Source organism: Cyclopterus lumpus, chromosome 11 (assembly GCF_009769545.1).
Source record: "Cyclopterus lumpus isolate fCycLum1 chromosome 11, fCycLum1.pri, whole genome shotgun sequence".
Classification (NCBI taxonomy): Eukaryota; Metazoa; Chordata; class Actinopteri; order Perciformes; family Cyclopteridae; genus Cyclopterus; species Cyclopterus lumpus.
The window spans coordinates 11773080-11799847 of NC_046976.1; the positions used below are offsets into that span (position 1 = coordinate 11773080).

Sequence of the window (26768 nt, forward strand, 5' to 3'; positions counted from 1 at the left end):
TTAATATAAACACAACACAACCAAGTTTCAACTATTCATAAATGCTACACTCCGTAACAGTACTTTATTCTCAAGCGATAAAAACATTACAAAATACTTTAAACTAAGGACTGTACAAAGTTAAAGAACATGACCAGTTGTCAGCCTAAATGCACACGTGAATATTCACATTAGTAGAGGAACTGTCAGGCTTTGCTTACTGTAAATCGGCTCAAATCAGTAGCTGCCGCGACTGTCATCAAATGTCGCTACTTAACATACACTCTTGTCCTATGAGGTTGGGGCAGAGGCAGTGGCTGCAGCGTGTGACTGAGAGTCTATCAGGTCCATGTCTTCGTCTTCGTTGACTCCGCACGTGTCGACCACACAGATCAGGCAGCTTGTGACAGGAAATGCTCGCACCTTGCTGCAAGTCACCCACCTGAACACAGACGAAAACGGGTTGAGAGGCTGCATGCAATTCATTAGTTGTGAGATAATTAGATGAAGGGTTATTACAAGCTATTATTTAATTGAATAGATTCCCAGTGTGCCTATTTATTAAATTTGTTTTATTCTATTAATATTTCATTAATACACCGACCTGTCAGTTTCAATGTGGTACTCCAGGACGTGTCCGAGTCGCCCCACCCCTTGAAATCCCGCCAGCACATAGATGACCTCACTGACCGCTGCACACTTCACCGTTACACCTCGCCACGGCATCGCCGCAGCAGCATGCCACTCATTACTGGCAATGTCATAGTATTCTACAGAGTCAAGTCCACCTAGAGAAAACAAAACACCAGAAAACAATATTGCACTGATGCTACAATGTTGAATATTATTATTAGAGGACTCTTTTAGTAATAACATGTGTTGTACCCAGAGCTCCCTGCCCTCCAACAGCGTAGATTCTGCTGTTGACCACCACCAGCCCATGGTTCTTCCTGGCCTCTTTCATCCCAGACAACTCCCTCCATCTGAGGACAGAAAGGTGGACAGGGACAATGAGGGTATTGAGGGCAAGACAACAACAGCAGCAGTGCAAGGAGATTTACCACTTCAGTATGAATGGACATGTTATTTGTCATTTTCGGGTAAAAACTCCAGTTTTGACCTTTTATGTTGCTTTTTGTGAAGAAATTTGACCTCCTGGTCTGAAAAGCTTGAATGTCAATCTAAAATGAAGGCTATTTACCCTCTTTCCTGAGACATTTAGGCAATGCCAAACAACACTAATATGAATAATAGGCTGTAAATAAATAAGAATGTTCTTCACATTGTCCAAGTAATAAGGCAACAGTGTTCCCCATCATAATCCTTTTCATTATCTCATTCATAAACACTGTAAACAAACCAGTAACTAAAAGGAAATCCCCACATCATCATTTGGGTTGTACAGTTCTAAACTGTACGTTTGTGTGACTCACTTTTGAGTGTTGGGGTCGTAAACCTCACAGTTGTTGAGGACCCTGCCAGACACATTGTTTCCCACCGTGCCTCCACAGACGTATATGAGGTTGTTGGCCTCCACTGAGCCATGACTGCAGCGAGCCATCAGCATGCTGGTTTTCACCTGCCAAGACTCTGTTCTTGTGTCATAGCATTCGAAAAGGTCGAGGGCAGAGCTTCCTGCAGACACACAAGTACAAAACGCCACAATTAAATGCTTTCAGAAGGGGAATGTCTTTTCGCCCATGAAGGATCATCAACATCTACTGTCCCTGACCCTAACCCACTCAGACAACACACGAACATCCCCAACCCCCGAACCCCTTCCACCTCTGCGCTCACCCACTTCCGACCCCCCAGATGTGTAGATCTTCCCCATGGCAGGGCAGGCAGCAAGGCTATCACGAGGCGTGGGAGGACCCAGCTTGGAGTACCAGCTGTCCTTCAGTACATTGTAGCAGTCCATGCGCTTGATGGGGAAGAGCTGTGAGCCACCCAGGATGTAGACCACATTGTCCCAGAAGACGGCTGTGGCATCTCTGCGCTTCTCGAAGGGGCAGCGGATGTCTGTCCAGGCGGAGTCCTGCATAGAAAGCCAGATTTAAACTCTGGCTAATATATTCATTTTAATAGACTTTACAGAAGTTTCACACTTTAATATTAAATGAGAGTATATATATCTAGACAACATTTACTGACTTAAGCCCAGTACCTTGGGGTTGAAGTAGCGGCAGGACTGAGGCTGGGACCCTCCGAACAGAGCGATGCGGTAGTCGTGCTTCTTGCGTCGCGGTCGGCTGCTCTCACCAAGATCCTCCCGATCCTCCAGGGACAGCAGGTGGTAGCGCATCCCACCTGGTACAAAAGCACAGGCTGTTGGATTTGTGTTGTGTGTGCGTGCTCATGTCAACTCAGAAGACCTAAGCACTATGCCTTTGCATCAGTTTAAACTTGCTCCCGTGAATCTGAAACAACATAATGAGACGATGTACGTCACATTTATATACAAATAGAGACATAAATTCAGGGTTGGGGATTTCAAAACCTTGAATTTAAACCTCAATATAAAAATAAAGTTTTAATCTTTCACTACTATAATAGCATATGATGTGGGCAGTTTGGATCCAGAGTAATGTAATATTTTACACATAGCAGACAATGTCAACCGTTTCCCCCAATGTTTTGGTGTCCCTTCACATGATTACAACACATGACTGCGTGTGTTTACTACGTCCGTTTGTAAATTATGAGTTGTCGGTTGGTGTGCGCGTGCGTTTCTCCTCCTACTCACTGATGACCATCTTGAGACACTGTGGGTTGTCCTGAATGAGGGGCTCAGCCTGCACCGTCTTGGAGAGGAAGGTTTTGGAGACCAGAGGAAAGCGAACGCACCCCAACACCTCCACCATGTGGTGCTGTCTGTTACACACATCGTACTTCAGCCAGCGCACTGCTGCGTCATAAATCTGAACACAAACGCAACAACAAAACAGATGGTAGGTGTTTTTTTGTCCTGATGGGAGAAACACTTGGGAATCTAAGTATTTCATATCACTTGCACAGAATACTTCACCAATACTTTGTAAGGGCTTATTACAATAAAAACAGACATGTTTTTCTTTAGCATATACTTAAAATTATAGCATAAAAGAAATGAAACATATGGTCAATTAATGTGTTTGTGTGTACCTGGGCCTCGGCACGGACAGTGAGTTTGTCCTGGTGCAATAGGTGTGTGAGCTGTGAAACATTTAGTTGCAGGAACTCATCCAGTTTGTAGACTTCAGTGAAGTGCAGCTCGACGAAGTCCTCTGCTGCCGCCTTCAGCTCGGGACAGTCCATACAGTCTGCCAGGGAGGAAATACCTGCAGGATTACAGGACAAGGATTAGTCAATCTAACGAGTTACATGTTGTGACCCAAACCAAAAACCTAATATTTGACTAAACAAAAAAAGCTCTTAATTGTACATACAAGTACCAGCTAAACTTAGTTGGAAATGTTTGGCCTTCGGTAGTAGCAGTTTAATAATTGATGCTGGTAACTCAATAAATTAAGGACCAATAGGCTTTGCAGTGTTTGGGGTAAAAAGCAAATGATATATGACTTTACCTTGATTGTATTTGGGTTCTTACCAAGGCAGTTTGTTGCATCAATTTGTCCTTTGAGGAACTCCACACACATCTTCTTCACAGGCTCAATCTGGTACTGGTTGGCTGCATCCAGCAACGACTGGACGTTACTGCTGTTCACCGAAATCCTGACACACAGATACACGCACACATTCAAACACGCTTTATCATTAAAAGGTGTTTCTGATGAAATTTGGGTGAAAGTAAGTTAAAAGAGTTTGTGTCTATTCTGCTGTTAAGTTTAGCAGCTTTTGTAAGCAAGGACACCACAGTTCCATATTTCCTTTTTTTTTTAGGTGCACTGTATGCCTCAAAACGACGCTTTACTTTCAGCCAAGATTCTTACCGAGCTGTGTAGATAAATTCAATCAACAGCTCAATGATCTCAGGCTCGGCACTCCTGAGCTCCACCTCGTGAGACATCGACTCCATCATTCTGGCTGGAGGTGAGGAAAAAGATAGGTAGAGTTCATAGAAAATAGAAAAATATCATGATATTCCTCTTGTGCTCGGCAACAGTTTGTGAAGCACGTACTGGATAATGTATACTGTGACATCCAAAAAACCTAATGTTCTATATCAGAGATCCCACCACCCATATAGCAGCAGAGGCAATGTTTTCACTACTGTGGTCTACCTGGATTCAATGTACAAAATATTAAGCATGTCTGTCCTGTCAATGGTGCTTTTGTGTCCACACTTACTGGTGAACATGAGGCTGAAGAAGTGGCTGGCAGCAGCCAACACTACTCTGTGGGCAGGAAAGGTTTTCCCCTGAACCACCAGTGTAACATCACAGAGAGTACCCTGAAGAAAAACACACACAAGTATCAGGACATGGACACACACTTACAGGAAATGCCTCATCTCAAGCCCTGTTACCAACATACACGCTTGTCCTCTTTTGTATTTTCGCTTTCTCTCTCTCTCACACTCACTCACACACACACACACACACACACACACACACACACACACACACACACACACACACACACACACACGCACACACCTGTTTCCTCAGGTTGTTCATGACTCCCATGATGCTCGACAGCTGTCTGAACTCCTCTTTGATGGCACACTTCCTCTCGCTCTTCTTCTTGGTGCTTGCCACCTTCTCTGGAGAGGCCACCCCCGTCATATCAGCCTGATTAATGGAATCTGTTGGGTTCAATGTAAACACTTCCAGCACCTCTGCCAGATGTGTGCAGCTGCAGCCTCTTTGTTGTCGCTCAGCCACTGACAGTTTGCTTGCTAGTAGCAAGCAGCTTATTGTGATTTAATTAACTAAAATGCCGCCAGTTTTACGGCAGCTTCTCCTTGACAACTCGCTGGGAGAAAATACAAAATAAAATCATAAAATTAACTTTCTATAGTGATAAAACGGTTCAGCGTAGTGGATTTTGCAAGCTATTGTCTTTAGCTCCAGTTTTCCTCTTCTTCTACGGTCTTTCCTTTGGTTGAAGATACTCGCCTGCGCCCTCTACCGACAGATGCGATAAATATAAAATTAACCTGCGCGACCGCAGAACTGATTTATAAAACTGTTTGTAGATCTGTAGTGAATCGTTTTGGTATTTAAAAAAACGCTTGAGTTATTTGCATCTCGTTGAATAGCAACTTTTAGATTGTGTATAGTCACTGAAAGACAAATACACTGATACAGCTAATGGCAACAGCAGAGTTGTGTTTACCTCGCTGCGTTACATTCCACAGTAATCCAAAAAACATAACCAGGAAGAAACGTTTTTCAGAAGTCGCGTGACGTTGACGTCATGTTGAATGTGTCGACCACAGATGCATTGTCAGAAATAATTGACCTGAAAGTAAATTCAGGACGAGCTGCAGAAAAATGCTCCGTTTTCTCTGCTGTTGCTGCTTTTCGGAGGGAAATTCCGCCACCGAGGTATGTGTTTGTTGACTTTCATGTAAATGTTATTAATGCATTCTACTCAAGTTCTCACTTGTGAGATTACTGATGAAACCAGTTCTAAATTCATGTGTTTATGACATGAGAGCTCGTGTGTTTATGACATGACGGTTGTCACAGAAAAGTCCCTTTGACGGTTTACGTTTTGTCTCTCGAGACAAGAAAAGTCTAACTCACTATAATTGGGTTGTTCTGTCACAAACGCAAAATGCAGCGGTGAGAACCTTGAATTATAATACAAGTTAGGAAGTTTGTGACACACTTGAAATACATGTTTATGACACTGTTATTACTTGTGTCATGAGCCTTGTTAGTGCTTTGTGTCAAAGTGCCAATAGGAACAATAACAAACTGTTATTATTTTTCAGAGGCAGCCTCTCCTCCACCCCAGACCATCTGACCTGAATGGAGCTGGATCAGCCAGGCAGACCCAGCCAGCACACAGTACATACACTCTCACTGTTCATGTGTCTTTCTATCAGAACTCCACACTTCCAATGCATACAATTATGTATGAATTTGAACCGTATGTGTTATTTTATTTGTGTTCGGGTTTGTGCCTGTTGTGTGATATCTTCCCTCCTCCCCAGATGCACAGACAGAGAAGCGGATTGGCAGTCTGGTAATGAGGCGAATGTGTGTGCCAGAGTTAGACCAGAGGTTTTCTGACATGGCTGAGACCTTTAAAGAACAGCACGAGGGCTATGAGGTTATGGTCCGACATATCAGCAACCTGCGTCAGAGCTGCAGGTGTCCCCACAAAAATACTCTGTTTTTAGCTGAATGTGTGGTTACGATCAGAGATGAGCATGGTGAGAGCTCCTTGCAGGCAAAGTGATGGTTTCCTTACTTCAGATTCCAGTTTCCTTGGTTTGTCTGTTTCAATCTTCATCTCTCTCTCCACAGAGACCAGGTATAGGATCTCCCTTAAGATGAAGGGCTACGACTTTACCCTTAATGTGGTTCCTGTGGGTGAAGGTGAGGAGGAACCACTGCCTCCACACCTGCAATTGGCTCAGGATGAAATAAAGGGCATTTCTGAGAGTGCCAAAGCCACCATCTCAAAGTATACCGCACTTCAAGAGTTAACTGGCTGGCTGCTCCGTAACAAGGATCAAATGGCTGAGCAAGTGAAAGGTGCTGCAGTAAATTACCAGGAACAAGGAAGACTGAATGAGAACTTGGAGGAAAACCTGAAGGAAGTGAGGAGGGCGAAGGAGTTGTCGCAGGGATACAGACAACAGGCTAGGGAAGTCCTCACTGAGGCTGCACAGATAGCAGGGGCTTATTTGTAGTTTATGCAGATGTTAGATTCTCAATTTCAATCCACCAATACTTATACAGGAGTAATATCTTCACAGAGGTTATATACAATTATATGTAGACACAGAATTTCATACTGATAATATAAATGCTTATATATTGTTATAATGTTATGCTTTTGTCAGGATACTGAAATTTGTGTCTGGGAATGTGTAGCTGTCTGCTTCTTGGTTATAGATACGAGTCTTGGATCACAATACACCCATATGTCATTTAATAGTCTAATCAAAAAGTGGCTTGGCCTCGCAGGGCTCAGTCCTGTGAGACGGAATTATCCGTCTTCTTAATCGTTCAGCACCAATCAGAAGTTAGGATGATGCACACGAAATCTGTGTATGTAAAGGCCGGACTTCCTGGTTAGAGGGAGAGTTGTTCGGACTTCCCTGGCATTGCAATCTCAGCGCTTATACTTTGCTTGTGATCAAATAAATAAATCTACCAGAACGAGAGTTGCTGGCTGAATTCTTCCAAAGGCAGACACATGTGTCAAGTATACTCTCTGCTTTGCCAGCCATTGCAGCCTCTTGTATTATAATACCCTCAATTATGTCTTTGTTTAAAATGTTTTTAACATACAGCATATACTCACTTGCAAAGGCAGTATTTTCATGGATGGGTGTAATCTTACCAGTTAACAGTAGGGGGCATTGCAGACTTACTTGACTATTCTAGCAGTTGCCTTTATATTCATATTCCTCAGATTTACTATATTTCTCAGAGATTACACTACATTAATAAAGATTCCCTAAATTATAAAATCAGGTATCAAAAGAATTAATCTGTTACTATTTGGGAAAAATGTTATATCTGATTGACACGTTGCCACAAGAAATGATTGCTCTAATGTCTTAGTTTGGAAAAAAGACACAAAAAAACAAGTAAATTGACCACATTTAAATATTTTGTTTAACATTTAATAAAGGCAATCGATATTAATTATGTATTTTGGTGAATTTGATTCCTTGTTTGTGGGACACAATTGTAAAAAACAAATGGTAAATGATAATGTTCATAATTAAAATGTAAATATATATAATATACAATATGTACAAATCAAAGGCACTTACTGACTAATAACCATTCAACTGCAGTTTGTTTGCTGCTCTATAATCAATTATTCTTACAATGCAATCGTAAAACAACAGATTCATTACTTATTAATGTGGTTCTTTAAAAGCATCTCTGGTAATAACTGCTGTCAAAGAGCAGTGACTGACAGTGACAACCTACCTGGGTCGTGGAAATTATTAACAAAGAGTCCAACTTGATTGGATGCTGCGTTTGGGGGGCGTGGCAGTTAGATCACATACTGCTCACTCATTGGCTCAGACGCCTGCAACTCCGTGGAGCCTCGTCTAAGGTTGTCTGAGTGGAGAAAGTAATGAAGATGGAAGGAGCTGATGTTGATGAATTATTGAGGAGATTTATGGAGTAGCGAAGTGATAGCAGTTTACTCGTCTTGTCGGAACGATCGAGGACAGCGGCAGCAGGAAGCAGGAAGTTGACCGATAGCATGCCCGTAAGTAACGGCAACTTCCCCCATTTTACTTGGTGTCGCGCCTTAGCCGAGCTAGCTAACGAGCTAATCTGAAAGCAACCGTGGTGACAGCTCGAAGTCATTGAGCAAGTCGAGACATGGAGTGTGACGGCGGAGGGTTACTTTACATTCTCTGCCTGATGCTGGTGAACAAACACACTCGTCTGGCTGGGAAAGCTAACGTTTGACATTGAGCTAACGTTGCTCTGAGACAGAATGTCACGTTGTTATTTAGTTAAACGCAAGATGTTACCAGTTGTCATTGTGGAAACTAGTTAGCGGGCTAGCAGCGCTCGGGGAAAATAGTCACCACATGAATTTGCGAGACATTATGTAAAAAAAAAACAGCCAGGTTCCCAATGCTATCATAGTAGAGTAATTAACATTCGTCGTAGATGCAGACATGTACCTGACTTAATCACATTTCTTTACAGCTGGTGTGCGTGTGTTCGTGTGTGTGTGCGCGCGCGCGAATTGGATGAAGCAGACATATGTCCCTGGTCCATGATATTATGATTTTTATATGTGTGTCTTTGTGTTTACACCGGTTTGGAAGGTGCACAGCAACTACTGCAGACTTGTGATGATAGATAATGGAAGTGTACTAATAGATGTCATGTGATGCATCTTTCCTCTGTACCACCCAGCCAGTTAAGGGGTTTCCTGTATGATGGGGACCATTGTGAAGCTTTGCAGCAGAGCCCCAAGGCAAACCTGCCAGATGAAAAGAGTTCCTTGAGCACAGGCTGTCAAAAGTTGAAACATGTTTGTTTTACAATCTGTGTCCTTCACAAGAGCTGTGGTTATGGTGGCGTGCCAGATATTGTTTGAATAAGATACTGTGTGCGCCTTAATTCATAGGTTGTCCCTGCTTTCCACGTGTGTGTGTGTGTGTGTGTGTGTGTGTTCGTCTTTGCCCTTGTCATTAGGGAGAGGCTTGTTGTTTAGCTTGTTGTTTAGCAATAGACAAGTTTGTTGATTGTACCCTGTTAAAGTGGTGTCATTAGGATGTGAATGGGTGAGTGTGCATGCGTGAAAAGTGTGCGCAGGCTTGTTGATGTGTGGCATCCATGGCTGCTGGTGTACTAAGCCTCTTAATGCTTTTTGACAGTGAAGGCCTGCAGGTCATGAAGCAAGAAGATCGTACGGGTTCTGTTGTCATCAAGCATCACAGCTAGTCACCCATGCCTGTGGTTTCATGAAATATCCTGGTAATTTGAGAAATGAAAATTTAGCAATTCAAATGGAAGTGGATTTTTATAGCAAAAGTATATATTTGTAGTCAGGGGTCGACTGTAGCTCATGAGTATGAGTGGTTGTCCCCTAACCACAAGGTGCCCGGTTCGATCACCCCTCTCCCCCAGTTGCTCCCAGGGCGCTTCAATGCAGCCCACTGCTCCTTAATAACTAAGGATGTGTTAAATGCAGAGGAGAATTTCCCCACGGGGATAAATAAAAGTGTACATTTCTTCTTCTTTTTAAATGAAGCCTACATTACACTCATGAAAGAATCAGGCTAATTAGCTCAACCAAAAGTAGTATTTAAATGTGCTGAGCATTAATAGATTACCATAGTCTTATCCAATTGTTGCAAGAAAATCTAAGACAAATGAAGAGAAAAAGTAATTTAAAGAGACCATTAATATTGAAAAATCTGTGATGTTAATCATTGGTCTCTTCATGCTCACTTTCCACAAGACGACCAGGAGTTGAGGGGATAAAGATGCATCACTGGCTTAGAAGCAACCGAGAAAAGAGCATAGGCTGCTATAAGAGATTCCTCCTCGTCAGATCTCGGCATCTGTCTCCCTCAGCACCAAAAACCACACACAAACCACAGACTGTGTTGTTATGTCTACTTAGGTACCGGCCGTCCTCTGCTCTATGTGTGTGTGTGGGGAAAAGCAGAATCCCCACCCACCCCCCGGTTCCGTTTAAGCTATAAGCAACCTGCTATTGAAGAAGAACAGAGGGGAGAGCAAGGTGGGAGGCGATGATGCGCAAGCTAAGATAAAGTCCAAATAAAGATTAACGCAACAGACGGCATAAAACAGATGTGATAAGAACTAAAGAGGGATCTCAAAACAAAATGTTGCATACCTAGGAGTAAAACAATGTGTAATGGGCTCTTAACAAGTCTGAACACGCATTCAGGTGGAGCTGTGAGCTCGGCATGTGACCATGCCACCACCTTTACTTGGACTCCCCACAACGCCTCAGAATAGTTCACTTGTAGCTTTTGCTTCCATTCAAGTTAAAGCAAGCTCTGAGTCACTGGTCCAGCTTGTTATACAGTTGACAGCTGACCTAGTTTGTAGATTTTGGGGCGGAGTCATGTTGCTTTAGTTCCTGGTTCTGACACTGGTTAGTGCAGTTAAACCCATTTTTTGTGGATTTGGTGTACAAGAGTTGTGTCAGCTGAAGATACATTAGTTTAAGTTCATTTTTAGCGTATCTGATCTATTTTACTCTTCGCCTCCATGTAGCTTTAATTCATTGAGGATCATGTAGGTTTCATTGTCATTATCAGCCTAACTAGTAGTATCTGTGGCCTGCACCTTGTACCACAGGAAAAAGCAGCTGAGGCAGCTCTGTCACTCTCAAAACCACCCACTTTGCCTTTCTCTCTGCTTCTTTTCTTCCCTCTATTCAAAGAAGGTTCCAAAGCATAGGCCTATGTGTAATAGGAAATGAGGTAATCAGCAGGGAGTGGAGTGTGTGTGTGTGTGTGGGTGGGGTGTCCTCTTAATTCATTCTCACTTGGACTCGGTTCAGTTCTTCACCAGCTTTCCCAGACAGGTATGTTCTAACTTTACTACGGAGCACCGGAAGACGCTGTGTTTTAATTCTGACTGTTTTGTATGAGTTCACATTAGGTACTATGTGTATGGTGCGTTTGCCTCAGGTGATCTGTAACTTTGTCAGGACATGCAAGCACACTTACAACACAGATTAAGAATGTAAACTCAAAGGAGACCTGTGTGTGTTGGAAGGAGGAGTCCAAAATAAGCTCATTTAGACGCGAGCATGTGTGTGTGTGTGTTTTTTTAATGCGTGGGTGTAAATTCAGAGGGAACGAGCTGTCAACTTGAGTTGGCTCACAGGTTTTGTGCACATACACACTTGTGCAATGCTTGACACATTTTCACTGCTTGGCCAATAGTTGGCTGCATCAGGACTTTGCATTGGTGGAAAAGCTCAGTAAGTCACAGCAAGGCTACGAAACACGTGGGTGAGATCTGTTTTTGAGCCTGTTTGGATCGCAGAGAGGTGTCTTCCCTTATCTCCTGTGTAGCTCTGAGCCTGTGAGGATGCCTGGGGCAGCAACGATTGCAATCTAATGAACTCTCTTTTATTGATTCTACTGCCTCACTCCTTTTGAGTTATCAATCTGTTGGGTGGTCAAACATTGCTTTTATCTAGCATTCCCTTTACACATGCAACTCTACCACCCTATTAATGTATCCATTGATCTCATCCCCCTTCACTGCCTCTCTACTTGTTCATTACTTCATTGGCTTGAGTTTGTTGTCCTTAACACTGATTTATTCGTGCATGTTTGTGCTGGTCAGTGAGGTTGAGCTGCATACACCACCTGCTGCATCATTTGTTGTGTGCGCTCTTTGGCCTATTGATTTCTGTCATGATATTTTAGTGCACAATCACTTTAAGTCAGCCAGACCAAGACCAGCCTAATAACATAATTCCACTCTATAGTTTCCTCTTGGGGCAATTAGTTTGCTATTGTCCTCCAACAGTTGCTTATGCCGGTCTGCATTATGACTTTAGACCGTAGACACCTGAAATACAGTTTGTACCGCTGTACTTCCTTTGATGTGAATGTTTCAGAATAAATCATCATCATTTTCATGGGTGTATAATACACTGTATGGTGAGCCTGATAGATGGGTGTTTTTGTCATTGTTACAAATTTAAATATTAGTTTATTCATCAATGTATTGTTGCTTTATCTTTTGGATTCAAATTCAACAATTTGATGATCTTGTAATGTAATTGTGAAGGGTATATAAACTTGTTCATGTTTACATTGTCAAAATCAAATCAACATTTCAGAGTACACTGATTTACAACTACATCCTGTGACTAGTTTTGTACTTGAGCGTCCGCCCCTCTGCTGATGCTTTTGTGTCACTTTAGTTTCTTCTTCGCTTGCTGCTGAGGTAGGAGGTAAATATTTCACATCGGTAGGAGGCATGGCAAGCGGCGTCTGAGTTTAGTTGTCAAGTATCTTTTTCTGGATACAGATGACATACCATAGATGCCAGCGTGGACAGAGTTGACTGGTTAAAAGCGACTTTGTAGGAGGAACCCTTCCACTTAAAGGAATGACTCATCCCAACTCTAATCACAGCCTATTTCTTTATTCAGAGAGCCTGCCATTAAAACGCACATGCTGGCTTTAGATATTATTGCCGTCCTTGTAGTCTTCACCAGAACGGAACAACAGACCGCTGCAAAGGACAAATTTCTCTAAATGGAGGCCATTCTGCTATATAATCCTTTCCCATTGTATGAGCCACTGGCTCCCCTCCCCCTGTCATTTATGTCATTGGTACAGTCCAGAAATAGACACCTGGCTGCCATGGAGGGACCAAGGACCAGAATAATACAAAATAAAGCATTAGAGAGAGAGAGAGATGCGTTGGAGGATGAGAGGAAGAAGGGAAATTATGAAAATCAGATGTGAACGTATTTTTGTTTTATTTCGTGTGGCATGTTACTAGGCTTTTTGATAATCATGGTGATTGAAAATCAGGCCGATAATCTTTTCTCTGGTTTGAATTCACCTTGTGTGTGTGTGTGAGTGAGATCACTTATTACAGTGTAAGGTTCAATTATGCCACCTTTAGCTCAAATCTAAGCATGTATCTGCATGACACGTGTGCACATAGAAGGACTTCTTCCTCCCTCTTTTTTTTTCTCAGACTCTGTTACCAGACATACCAAACATGGACTTTGTTTCTGCATTCAACAGCCAATGTAGCCCCTTGTGCTGGCACTTCCAGAGCACAGGCACGACATAACTGCAGTGAAAACAGTCTGCTAGTGAAAAATAGATAATCCTTCAAAGACGCTGTTGGGAGGCCTCCTCCTCAGCAGAAAGCATGTGTCTTATAGTGACAGTCACTGTTCAGAGTTGGTCAAGGACCTAGAAAAGTACTTCAATTTGTGACTTATCTTGATTATCAATCACCCTCTCTTTTTATTTAATTTTTTATAATCCGTTCATGTTTTGATCTTTTGAAATGTCATAGTGAAAAATGGACAAACCAAATTCCAAATAACGGTATTCAGTTAACAATATGAAACAAGAGAAAAGCAGGAAATGGTTACAATCGAGAAGCTTTTTTTTGCATTTTCTCTTTGCGCGTCCTTCATCCGCTTTCTACCCTTCTTCTGATGCGTCTGCAGCACAGCAGCCGGTGAAACCAGCAGATGCTTTATTAAAACACACAGATGGCAGATTGAGAGCAAATGAAACTCTGTCCACAGAGTACGGAAGAGAAGATAATGTACCATTGGAGGTTCAATGGAAAAGAAGCTACATGCATACAAGTTGAGTGCTTTGAAGAGGAAGGAGAGAAGTTTAAGATGCAGTCTGTGTAACTTAGAGCAATGCATATCATTAAGGATTCATTAATTTAGTAAATGTTAGCTAAATCTTTTTCTGTCTGTCTCTGTTTAAAGACCCAGGAACTGCCTTTTCAACAAGCGTCTAAACACAATGAAGCCAACAGGCTTCTCTGTGTGGGTGGTTGTTCTATTCGAGAGCCTGAGTTGAGAATAGGTTCGGTACTTGCTACAGAGGTGTGTGTCTGGAGAGGAATGAGAGGGAAACAGAAGAGCAAGAGGGGCGGAGAGACGTATGCTTCTTTTGGAGTATTGAGTTGATGCCTGCAGCATGTATCACCATTCACCACTGCCGTGGCATTGTTTGCTGTTTGTAACACAATATTTTTATCCGGATACCAAATAAAAGAAGGCTGGCAAACATGGAAGAAGATCTGCGTGTGCGCGTGCAAACATGCTCGCAAATTCACTATACATTTGCTTTGTGTTTATAATTATACAGAGTGTCTGTTTATATAGTATTTTCTTCTCTTCCAGGTAGAGGTGACTCCACTGCAGATGAGGGAACATGTTGGCTATGGACCAAGGAATGGTGGAGGAATGGCTCTCAGAATTTAAGGTACTGCTTTACTGGAAAAAGAATGTAATAACCCCGATGTGCAGCTCTTTCTCTGCTGCTGCTTTATTATTGGCAAAATTTCTTCCACACATGTAAACAAATCCACTCTGAAGGACCTCGTTCTCTACTCAAACATGAGCACTCATCTTGCTTTAACATGATATCCGTGGACTTGATGTGAATCAAAAGTGTCAAACTTAAGTTTCGGGTATTCACTACTCATCTTGTCATGCTGCGTGTTTATTTTGAGAATATTGGCAAGTCAGTTAGTGTATTAAACTTCAGCTGTTTCTGTGTGTGTTTCAGACCCTCCCTGATAGTGCTGTGCCTACCTATGCTGCCTCACTAAAAGACAAAGGTGCCCTTGTCCCTGCACTCTACAAGGTCATCCGAGAGAACTACAGCGATGTACGGACATACACTTTAATATTTTAATTATCTTTTGTAAAATCCTGACTACACTTTTAGTATTGTGTCCTGTTTCAAGAGCCACCACTAAAATTTAACTATTAGATGTTTACGCACCCTTAAATATCTCAAGTTTGAATGCCCTATTGGATGGTTGTTGGTTCCAACCCACTGTACTATATATCCTTCTGTGCGTCATCCTCACATTACTTATTATACATCGATGCCAAATGTATTATGATTGGCAGTTTCTGTGTGCTGATTTTTGTAGACCTCTGTCAGAATGAAACCATGTGCCCATGTTTTTGCCCTTTCTGTCCTCTCCAGTTGCTAGAGCCAGTGTGCCACCAGTTATTTGAGTTTTACCGAAGCGGTGAGCCGCAGCTGCAACGTTTCACGCTACAGTTCCTGCCAGAGCTCCTGTGGAGCCTCCTGTCCGTCAGCGCAGCCAGAGACCCTCACACATCCGGTTGCATCGAGGCCCTGCTGTTGGGCATTTACAACCTGGTAGGGGAGAGGATTGTGTGTGTGTGTGTGTGTGTGTGTGTGTGTGTGTGTGTGTGTGTGTGTGTGTGTGTGTGTGTGTGTGTGTGTGTGTGTGTGTGTGTGTGTGTGTGTGTGTGTGTGTGTGTGTGTGTGTGTGTGTGTGTGTGTGTGTGTGTGTGTGTGTGTGTGTGTGTGTGTGTGTGTGTGTGTGTGTGTGTGTGTGTGTGTGTGTGTGTGTGTGTGTGTGTGTGTGTGTGTGTGTGTGTGTGTGTGTGTGTGTGTGTGTGTGTGTGTGTGTGTGTGTGTGTGTGTGTGTGTGTGTGTGTGTGTGTGTGTGTGTGTGTGTGTGTGTGTGTGTGTGTGTGCATTTTCAATGCCAAGTTCTTATGTCGCAGCTGTTATTTATTACCATTAAAGGAGAGCTTTTCTTGTTAATAACAATAACATTCCTGTGTGATAAGTACAAGGGAAGGAAAAACACCAAGAAAAGGTCCTGGATCCTAAGCAATGGGTGTAATCATGCAGTTCCAGAAGCAGGGGACACTCAACTCTGTTTATTGCCTTGTTAGACAGCTATGCATGCAGTGTGACAGTAAATATGGGTAAGAAATGGAGGAATTGAAACCCAGTGACTTTGGTAATACACATTATGGAATGGTTGCTCCTTGCAAATGCCCCTAAGGTTCACACAGAGATGTCAGCACTAGTAATTATTAAAGTGTGTTGAGTCCTATTTGTCATTCATTTTGGCTCTCAACGTTTTATCCATCAGCTAAGTGCAGTGTCCCCTAACTTCCTCTCTGAATAGCAGAATAAGTCAGCTGTCACTCAACTCACTGGCTGCTCCTATTAATCTATTTGACATTAAAATGCACACAGGGTGTGTGTGTGTGTGTGTGTGTGTAGGGGGGGCCGGAAGCAATTTCATTCTGCTCTGTTTGGCAGTGCATCAGTGAACATTTTTCTGTTTCTCCATCTCCACCACTCTCCAGTTCTTTCTCTCTCCAACACTCACCCATGTCTGTCCATCCTGAGTCCCATCACACACACACACACACACACACACACACACACACACTAGCAGACTGATTTGGGAAACGGAGACCCTGAGGTCCACACACAAACACTCACATATAACAGATGAATGTGCTTCAAGAGATAAGCACACACTCTTTCGAGGTTTAGGGCACACACAAAAAGAATGTCTGTTTTTCTCACCCACAGAAATATTGTCTTTCTCTTTCACAGGAAATAGTTGATAAAGATGGACAAAGTAAAGTATTATCTTTTACTGTCCCTTCCCTCTCCAAACCATCAGTATACCATGAGGTGAGAAACACACAGAAATCCACTCTGCTCTTTTAATTTTCTTTTGCATAAATGTTCAGTTTAAAACTTCCTCTTCTTCTCCCCACCTCCAGCCCTCAGCCATCGGCTCCATTGCCCTTACAGAGGGGGCTCTAGCCAATCACGGGCTGAGCAGGGTGGTGTACAGCGGACCACACCTCCAGAGAGAGACCTTTACAGCACAAAACAGGTATGAGGCTTGACGGGCGAACTTATTTTAAAGTCTGCTGAATGGATGTTGATGTGTCCGCAGGGTGGAGGTTGTGCACATTTTAAAATGGCTTTCCCGGTAGTAAGCTACCAGTCTGCCTGCTAAGAATTGGCAGCAAACGGAAAACCCAAAATAGAAACACAAATGAAGGAGGAAGGACAATCTGATAAAGAAGCACAGTGAAATCCAGTGGCCAAACCAGGCACTTTCTTCTTTTGTGAAGCCGAAGGCATTTTATTCATCAGCTTTCTTAAAAAGTGAAATGTATTATGATCTGTGACTACAATTCTATCATATTTTAGTGTAATTTGATAGAAATTTGTATTTGTTAATAATACATTTTGACCAACATACATTATCAGTCAGCACAGGTATTAATCAGGAAAAATACCTGTTCTGACATGCAAATGTATGATTTGCATAATTAGGTTATATACCGTACATAACCTTCTATAAATGGATCCATTATAAGATCACTTCCTGAATAGATTTAACAATTGGCAGATAGATTTATTTCGTAGTTTATCTTTTGAAATCACACTAAAATCCTATCTGCCAACATATATTCTTGTGGTTGGGAACCAACCTTTTCACACGATCTTTGTTTGATTTTTCCGCCCACATCAGGGTTTGATTGACAGCTTTGCCCCCAGCCCAAATGAACCGTACTAACCATGCAAACGGACCTGCGTTTGCTTTAAACAAACCATACTGGTTAGGTTCGAAAGCAGTCTTTGTCTGGCAGGCTCCTTAAATGTGGTAGTTTCAGTGGCTTGTCCTCAGAATTATGAAGTGACAGCGTTTAGCTGCTGCAAGAGCCAATTATTTTCTGCACTAGCTTCAGTGATGGCGCGTGGCAGTCGTCTTTGCTCAGGAGAACTGTTTCCTATATGGAAGAAAGAATTATGAGGCAGCTGTGAAAAATCTGATGAATTGCCTCAAAGTGATCTCACTCGATTCAGTGTCGGTTGAGAGTGAAGACCAGTCTGGAGTTTGACAATCTGGAGATGTGGACTTAGAAATAGTATCAGAACGGTAGCACCACACACCCACATCTCAGAACGGAGAGTAGCAGTTGAGTTAAGCTGTGGGTGATGTACTGTAGATGCCAGGGTTTTGACAAGGAATGCAACGAATAAAAAAAGATGAAATCTCTGATTCTGTGGAGTACTGTTTTTGTAATCTTTCAATCTCTTTGATTACGGTTTGTCTAACTACAGTATAGATGGAAGTGAAAACTGTGTCTGGGATTTTTCTGATCTGATAAGTTTCAAGTTTTGTTTTGTTTTGTCTGTCATGTTGTAATGTAGACGTGCTATATTAAGGGTATGTTTGTGTTTTTGAGATTTGACGTGCTGACCTTCCTGCTGCTGTGCTACAACGCTGCGCTCAGCTACATGACCGCCCCCTCCCTCCAGTCCCTCTGCCAGTTCAGCTCCAGGTAAAGAACACACACAGACACACACACACACACACAAAAATGAGCTATGCTTGTAGAAGAAGATACAACTAAAATGATTACACCCACCGATAAAGCTTCAGGGAACAACTCCAGCTGGGCCCGATACAGAATGTCATCCAGTGCTTTGGATCCCAGTTCAACCTCCCCATTGCACCTATACACAAAGACATTAATTAAAAATACACACAACACATGCAGATTTTGTCATGAGGACTTGAGGACACGCACACCAATTTGATGCTGTATAATGAGGATCATTGTGTCATTTCTTGATTGTGAATGTCTTTGAGGGGGCTACTTAAATATGGCTAAACTATTTTACCAGCACTTGCTTATCTGATCCTCTTGTAAACTTTGCCAGGAAGTAATTTGCCTTAATAGAGCTGCAGCCAAGTAGCTCAGTGGAGTGGTTCCCCTGATTTTAATCTTCCCTGTTCAAGTCCCCTTATTGTTTTTTCATTTGCTTTCCTCCAGGGTGTGTATATGCGGTTACCCGCGGCAACAGATGCGCCGCTACAAAGGCATTAGCACACGGCTGACGGTCACGTCAGAGTTCCTGGTTCAGCTCATCACAGGGATACACTACGCCTTGTGAGTGGACACACGTGCCTGCACAAACTACCAAACCAACACAGCACAGACTGATCAGCTTTATCTTTTCATGTCTTACATTTGAAGTGTTTTCTTAAAATTTGCTCCATGTGACTTATCTCTGACTTTATTTGATTTGTACCAATCATTTTATTATTTAGCTTTTTTTTATTAAAGAGGTTGGACTGTGACAATCAATGAGCATGCTCACTTTGCATTTTTTTTATGAACCAGTTTATGCTGCTGTGTTGCATTTCTCAAATGATCTTTTAGACAATATAACAAGAAACTGTAAACAAACAAAGTTATCCGTGCGTTCAGCTTTAGTCACCACAACACATTGAGAGACTTGAAAGATACACACACACACACACACACACACAATTTCCTTACTCAAAATATTTGCAAGAAAGTATTTTAAAGCCAGCAGTGTTTGTATCCATGTTTACAAACTTGCAGTCTTCCCTGTCTTTGCTGGTGCATTTTCTGCATCCCACCACCTATCATTCAATGGGATAGTGAGGCACCATTGGTAGGACTGTCTCAGCTGCAGGCTTGTGTCCTTGTGCACCAGATAAACAAAACACGGACCCAATAAGAAAAAAGATCCCTAGCGCTACTCCACAGGAAACCTTAAATCTGCATGTGTTGTGTATATTTTCAATTAATGTCTTTGTGTATAGGTGTAATGGGGAGGTTGAACTGGGATCCAAAGCACTGGATGACGTTCTGTATCGGGCCCAGCTGGAGTTGTTCCCTGAAGCTTTATTGGTGGGTGTAATCATTTTAGTGTGTGTGTGTGATGCACAGCACACTATGCTGCATTGTGTTGGTCTGTGTGTGTGTGTGTGTGTGTGTGTGTGTCAGAGACTGCAAGCAGAATGTAATCCCTGCAGATTATTTACATGCTTTTCACTCGGCTCAGTTAAGCTATAATCCTTGAGGCCCAGGGAGTAGAGGATTGAACCTAAGCCCACAGTATTACTACACAAGTTAAGGTGTGCTTCTCCACAACAATCAAAACACACAACCTTTGGATTCCCATTTGATAAGAATGCTGATGTTTTTTAAAATAAAAACATAAGCCATGAACACGCGCAGAGTGTGGAAACGTTCAGATATCAGCGTTCTGTCTCGTGGTTATTGGAGAGGTTTTTTTTTCTGCAGAGGAACACACCTGCTCTCGGCACAGCTTGTTGACGTGTCCTCATGAGACCAATGTGCTGCAGCCTCACAGACAAAAGACATGTTGTATTGTGATTATGAGTCTACCTCATGTTACGTACTCAACTGTTACATGATCATTAGTGCCACTTGAGAGTATCTAGCAACAGTAGAGGTCATTATAGAAAGACTTATGAAATAGTGTTTTATAGAGCAAGTACAAAGCCGTTCTGTTTCTCTCATATCACTAGTCTTTGTAACTCAGTCAGTTTGTACTAAGCGTTTAAGGTTATGCTTAAATCTGATAGAAATTGGATTATTGAGAGCAAAACGTGTCTTGGTGATATAAAAAAATGCTGCCCTTACACAGTTTGTGTATTGGGCCAGTGTCTTGACACTTCTTTTCAGTACTTGAGCTTCAATTTGCAGTTGCGTAAATAGTTACAAATGAAATATAACCATTTTGTTACAGTAATTCATCAATGCTTAAAATCTGACCAATAAGATCTTTGAAAAAATCTAATTGGTAATAACCCAAAACAAATTGATAAAGCCGATAAAGCTTTCTTCCCATATTTTACACACACTATACAACAATCCTGAGACACATTAATGCCAGTTATGAAGGGAAATCCAAGCATGTGCAGTGAGTTGGTTTGCAGTGATTGTCCGTGTTTTTAGAAACAATGAGCCATAAAAAATGTACAGCATCATTTCATTGTGTATTCTACTTCAGGAAACGGTTACCTCTACACTTAAAGAAGAAGACATCTTCTGATGTTTGTTTATAAAATACTAGCTATCATATCAACACAACTCTGTCGTCAGTAATCGTTGTGGTGTCGTCACCGTAGCACAACAGGAGACCAAGTCACAGAATGAAACATGTTGCTTCTCCTTCTGGGAAACTCTCTGAAGGAGTAATATTTGTGGGTATGTTTGCTTCTCCTTGTCCTCAGGTTGGTAATGCCATCAAGTCGTCACTGCACGGCGCTGCACTGAAGAACAACAACAAGGAGGGTGCACGGAGTATCCAGGTGGAGATCACGCCCACCTCCTCCAGGATCTCCCGAAATGCTGTCACCTCCCTCTCTATCAGGGGACACCGCTGGAAGAGACACGGTGAGACTGAAAAGCTAATTGAGTTGTAGAGTGAGAAGAGCTCTCACACATAATCTTCACAGTTTATAATCACATTTTTACGGGGTAATAAAAATGGAATTGTTTGACTGAAGAACAAATCCACACCAAAGGAGAGAGCGCGATGTTAAGATCTCAGTTTTATTCACTCACCATACCATTTCACGTCCTTCAGTCACTGTGTACTTTAGTATTGTTGTTATCATTCATCCTTTTGAGCATCTCCTCATTCAAAACCATGAAAAAAAAATAGGAAACCAGAGAGCAAATAGTGTATTTATACTATAACACAGATCAGCTGTTCACTGTTGTTTTAAATAAGTTATTTTTTGTTTTCAGCTCCGTTTCAAAGAAATCTAATTGTATTTAGTAGGTCGTAGAACAAATGAGAAAGCAGCTCTCTCTTAATTCTAAACCGGAGAGTACAGATAAGGCAGGTACATTACAGCCTTCAGCTACTTTAATTAGCAGGTTTCATCTTCATCGATCATGTTATGGATCCTGCTAATTGGTGCCTGTATCCGAGCTGCTTGTTTATGCTTAAAGCTTTTGTTATGAGCAGATGATGGAAGTAAAAGTATGTACTATTAATGTGTGTTTAGAGGGCTGAGTGAGAGTCTGTATGCAATTTTATTCCATTTAATTATTGTGTTCATATTCATCTCCATATTGCATGTACTTTGACCATGTGTTATGTTCTGATCACTATGATTTTTGTCTCTTTATTTTTCTGCCATTACATTGATTACCTCTGTTTGTCTTGTGTTACTGTGGTCGTGTGCACACGGCCGGCTTTTTGTTGTTCATGTATGTGTGCATGGTACATGTCTTTCTGTCCATCTATGTGTGTTGTATTGTTACGTATTGTCCTGCGACCCCCTCCTCGTGCTCCCCTCCCACACCAGAATCCCAGGAGGTGAGTGTAGACAGTGATGCTGCAGTGGGGGGCGTGGCCGTCCCCGAGATCAGTGTGACAGGTGTGAGCGGCGAGCGAATGCCCAATGGAGATTCCCTGCGGCCGCGCCCTGACGGCCGTGCTCAGCCCGACTGCGACCCGTTGGGCGGCGCCTCCGAGGTCAGCATGGATCCCCGTGGTCATGATTCCGGCACGCGGGGTCAGGAGGTCAGGAGGCAGAAGTCTGTGAGGCGAATGGTGGAGAATGAGGGTTCTGGGTCGGCCTCCACAGGGAGGAGCCAGTACTAAGGTCCAGCCCCTCCTTCCCACTGCCCCGCTCTCGGGGTAACCTAGGTAACGGTGTGTGTGGGGGCGTGGTCTGAAAAGCTGCATGATGACTTCCCTTTTTACCTTTTGCGCTGGGCTCCACCATCCTCTCTTTGCCTAATTGCACTATTCCTCTCATCTGTCAATCCGACATCACTCATTCATTTACTCTCTCCTTTGTGGCTAAAGCTTCCTCACGAAGATCTCCTGCTGAGATTCTTATGTCTAATTATTTGTATATATCTAACTGAATAACAGATTAATAACCCAATCAAATAATAATAATGGAATGCGCTTTTGCTGAATCGCACAAGATAAAGTACCGTTTTTATGTTGAGCAAATGAAGTGGATTCTATTGAAAGCAGCTAAACATAATTAAACCATTTTAAAGGAGCAGTGTGGAGCATTTAGAAGGATATACTGGCAGAAATGGAATATAAGTGTTTTCTTTGGTTTTCTAATCACAAAACAGAGTGAATCATGACTTCATTAGCTTAGTATGCACTGCTCATATTTACTAAAGCTTGAGGTCAGGTCACTGATAACAAAAAAGCCTTGAATCATATTGCCCAGATATTATCTGTTGGCTGTGCCAGTATCAGGAGATTGTACGAGTACAATGTTGTTTAGGGGTCTAACTCGTAAAGAGCAGGAAGCTTGTGTGTCTCTTGTAGCGCACCTTGGTACGCCTCGACACATTACTCCTGGGTTGCACCTGGAACAGATGACTTCCTTCTGAGTGCTAGCTAGTAGCTGAGGAAAGATATGCAGGTCTTGAGTTATTTGAAGCAAAAGCTGAACAAAATGTTAAATCTTGACTTGAATCTGACACCTGAACAGTTTACAGCAGGCTAAATCTGACCATGGAAGACTTTAACAGGACCTGCCTATCTGTCTGATTACCAGCTGTTTACAGGTGTTCTGTTGGCCACTCACACAGGTCTGCCTTGAAGAAAGCAGGACAGATGTTTATATATATTATGAGTAGATGTCTTTAGAGTTAGTGATAACCGGCATTCAGGGTTTACATATGTGTGGCTTTCTGTTTACTCCCTGTGTGGACTTTCCTAGGTATATGCTCTTAGACTGTGTCCTCCTGCCTTTGGGGCAAAACATGCACTCCTCAATAAACCTCTCCCTGTTGTCGCACAGCACTGCTGGTTAAACTAACCCGAGTTCTGGGCTGAAATACTGAACTTGCATTGGCAAGGTGTCCCTGTTGTGAATGCGCCACCTGCTGGACAGGGAAAGAGCCCGTCTGTCATGCAGCCCTACATATTTTGCCCCATATGCAAAACATTTAATACATTGTATATTGTTTTTAAACCTTGTTAATCCTAATGATTTGATTGGCTCACATGGGCTGGATGACAGAATAGGTGGTTATGTTTTCATCGGCATGCTCCTCTTTTTCATTTCAGTGCTTGTTTTTTCTCCCTCTGCCTGTCTGTCACAGACGCAGTGGATCTGGGTTCCCCGGATGAGCTGATGGATATTTCTGAGGTGGATGAAGGGGTGTGGCCAAGCGGGATGGGGCCGGACATTACCACACCCACCATCACAATTAGCAACAGTGTTACCACGTTGAACCTGGGGGCCAAGGCCATGAAGAAGTGTCGGCTCGGCGGGCGCACCAGCAAGGACAAGGAAGCAGGCCTTCTAACAATGGGCCGGGCCGCCAGCGAAAACGCGGACCTCTCTGTCAAGCGACTGACGCTCACTTCCAGCCAATCGGTGCCCAAGGCAGGAGCTCTCACCAACCTGACACGCACGGCCAGCGCCGTCTTCTCACGTTCCTTCGAACAGGTGGCCAGCAGCAACGCCCCTCCCTCCAGCAATCACACCGCCTCTGAAGTTGGCCGCTATTCATGCGGCCTGCAGGAGGATGGACTGGGGTACTTGAGTCCGGCGCCAAATCACAAGCAACGCTCTCCAAGCATCAGCGTGCACCTTGGCTCTGACCTTTGAACCCTGCGTGACTCCTGACAACCTAAACCCTCGCCTCTGATCCTGTGACCCTGTACCTGTGACCTGGAACTCCAAGCCATGCCAACTGCAGCAGATCAGAAACAATGAACAAACACTCCTGCTGGTTCTCTCCTCGCTCCATCCTAACGTCTGATTCTCTGTGCTGTAAAGCTGCCCTGCTCCTCTCCCCCAGCAGAGTCTCCTCTGGGCATGATGGAGGCCGGATGTCAGGAATGTCACTTCCAGCTTCACTGACTTAATAGTGCACGGCTGCTGTGAAGTCATGCCAGCAAAAAAATGTTTAAAAAAATGCACTCCATCGCAGAGCAACCTGTCTGTAAATGGGTGCACTTGGAACTTATTACTAAAAAAACTGTGTGGAAAAGTTTTTGGAAAGTATTTTAATCGGCATTTGTTGCCCTGCATGGCTTTTCCATACGTCCATCCTGACCTTGCCCAGGTTTGTCAGAGGGCAGATGCTTGAGTGTGTTGACTGGATGTGTGTATGTCCAATTGTTTTTTAGAGTAAAGGCTGCTGATTGATACAATGAACAAGGTATGGTTCTCAAAGTTGAAACTACTTAAAATAATGGATCCCTTCCCATAGCAGTACAAATCTCAGTGTTTTTTTTTCCATTCACACTCCTTCGTTTTTTCAACAGTTACAGTTTTGCTCCAGAGAATCTGCATTCTTCCTCAACACGTCAGAAAAATGACCACTTAATAATCAACCAGTATGTTAAGAATTCATTATGTTTACAATCGCACAGTATTGTGATTGTGATGGAGAAGCAATATATGTGTCCTTCCCTCTCGCTCCTTTAGCACCTTCCTGAATTGCTGTTCTATGGCAAAAATAAAACGTCAAACTTCTGACAAATGATGAAGATGATTTTGACTTTGGGGATAATGGGTGTAAATGATTTGTTGTTGTATTGAATTTTGCACTTGAAAGAGCACAGAAGTTGTGTTTCAACTTTGGTATTTTCTTATGATGAACAAGAGAGGTCTGACTCAACTGTTCCCGTGAGAGATGTGATGTGTTGCTCCCTGCGTGCTTTTGACCACCCAGACATGAAGTCCACCTCCTTGTACACAGGTGAAATAAGGTGATAGTTCTGACTAAAGATGTAAAATGTCGACCAAAACTGTAACTGATCCTATTCCTGTGTGTTTGTGTGTGGGGGTGGGGGGAGGGCAACAACAACAACAACACTGCATCTTTCCTCTTTTCTGATCCACCCACCACCCCAGCTGTTTGTAGTACTTTGGTGATGTGTTTCCTTTGTCCCACCATTATCATCACGTCATAATACATGGTGATATTCTCTTGTACCAAAAAGGGAATTAAACTCCACACATTCTCTTACATTTGGTTTCCTAAATGAAGCTGCCACACCCTCAAACAAAAGTGTGTTCTGTTGTCGGTGTCCTAGAGCTGTCGAGTGTCTGTAGCTTGGTGGGACCATAACAATCATCGTGTTTCTGTATGTGGGTTTACAGAATGTGAATGGGTAAGCTCATGTTGTACATCATACTGTTGTACTAAAGTTGATTTGAATTGGCCTTTCTATGTCTGAAGATAACTCATTGCTACAACTTCTCGGAATAAAGTGTTTCTATATTTCACTTGTGTTACATTATATTTGCTGGAAAGCATCATCATACATGACAACATTTCAGAATCCACTTCAAAACATAAAATTCCACATACTTGTTGTGTATATTCATTATGCAGGCAACTAGGTGCTGTTTAATAGTATACTTGAAATAACGTTAGATTTCAAATTCATTTATTTGCATACATTTTAAGTTTTTAGATATAAAAATAACTCTTAGGATCTTGTTTACAATAGTTGTTTACATTTGTGACGATTCAAAATTAAACATAACCAACTGTGTGTTGTTTGCGCTGAGCTAGTTTGGAAGCCCATTTCCTAATTTTTGTCTTACAGTGGCGGAAATGGGCTTCCTTAGTTATGACTATTTTGTGTCATAGGTTGTATGTGCTTTGTGCATTCTTGAAATTAAATAACTAACCTTAAACCATGGTCTCACAATAATAACAACGACATTTTTTACGAATATGGCCTAATATAATTTCCCTCAGACAGGTGAGTGTTGTGAATGCACACTGTCCTGTCAAACCAGCCGATGTGTCCAAGTTACTTTAACTTTTGTTTCTTTATTTTTATGAATAAG

At 42.5% G+C, this 26768-nt stretch overlaps 3 protein-coding genes across 5 annotated transcripts; 2 read left to right on the top strand and 1 right to left on the bottom strand.

Annotated features, from left to right (window-relative positions):
• Positions 1–49: 49 nt before the first annotated feature.
• On the bottom strand, positions 50–5103 carry klhl7 (kelch-like family member 7). The gene is made up of 12 exons (XM_034544581.1): positions 4578–5103; positions 4270–4372; positions 3912–4005; positions 3569–3693; positions 3124–3299; positions 2726–2900; positions 2147–2289; positions 1777–2017; positions 1413–1614; positions 865–962; positions 584–767; positions 50–421 (listed from the first exon to the last, which is right to left on the bottom strand). The coding sequence occupies exons 1-12, from the start codon at positions 4704–4706 to the stop codon at positions 271–273; spliced, it is 1821 nt and encodes a 606-aa protein (XP_034400472.1). The 5' UTR covers positions 4707–5103; the 3' UTR covers positions 50–270.
• Positions 5104–5272: 169 nt separating this feature from the next.
• Positions 5273–7235, top strand: si:ch73-345f18.3. Its single transcript, XM_034544582.1, has 4 exons — positions 5273–5471; positions 5864–5939; positions 6086–6307; positions 6402–7235. The coding sequence occupies exons 1-4, from the start codon at positions 5418–5420 to the stop codon at positions 6788–6790; spliced, it is 741 nt and encodes a 246-aa protein (XP_034400473.1). The 5' UTR covers positions 5273–5417; the 3' UTR covers positions 6791–7235.
• Positions 7236–8157: 922 nt separating this feature from the next.
• On the top strand, positions 8158–26195 carry fam126a (family with sequence similarity 126 member A). 3 transcript variants are annotated; one of them, XM_034544806.1, is made up of 12 exons: positions 8158–8337; positions 14485–14566; positions 14873–14974; positions 15302–15481; positions 16709–16789; positions 16882–16997; positions 18364–18459; positions 18955–19071; positions 19755–19842; positions 21195–21357; positions 22281–22624; positions 24055–26195. In XM_034544806.1, the coding sequence occupies exons 2-11, from the start codon at positions 14516–14518 to the stop codon at positions 22577–22579; spliced, it is 1293 nt and encodes a 430-aa protein (XP_034400697.1). In that variant the 5' UTR covers positions 8158–8337; positions 14485–14515; the 3' UTR covers positions 22580–22624; positions 24055–26195. The 3 variants fall into 3 exon arrangements, with proteins under 3 accessions (XP_034400697.1, XP_034400699.1, XP_034400698.1); XM_034544807.1 differs by lacking the exon at positions 8158–8337 and adding an exon at positions 11029–11154 and having other exon boundaries at positions 24055–24167; XM_034544808.1 differs by lacking the exon at positions 22281–22624.
• The last annotated feature ends 573 nt before the right edge of the window (positions 26196–26768 follow it).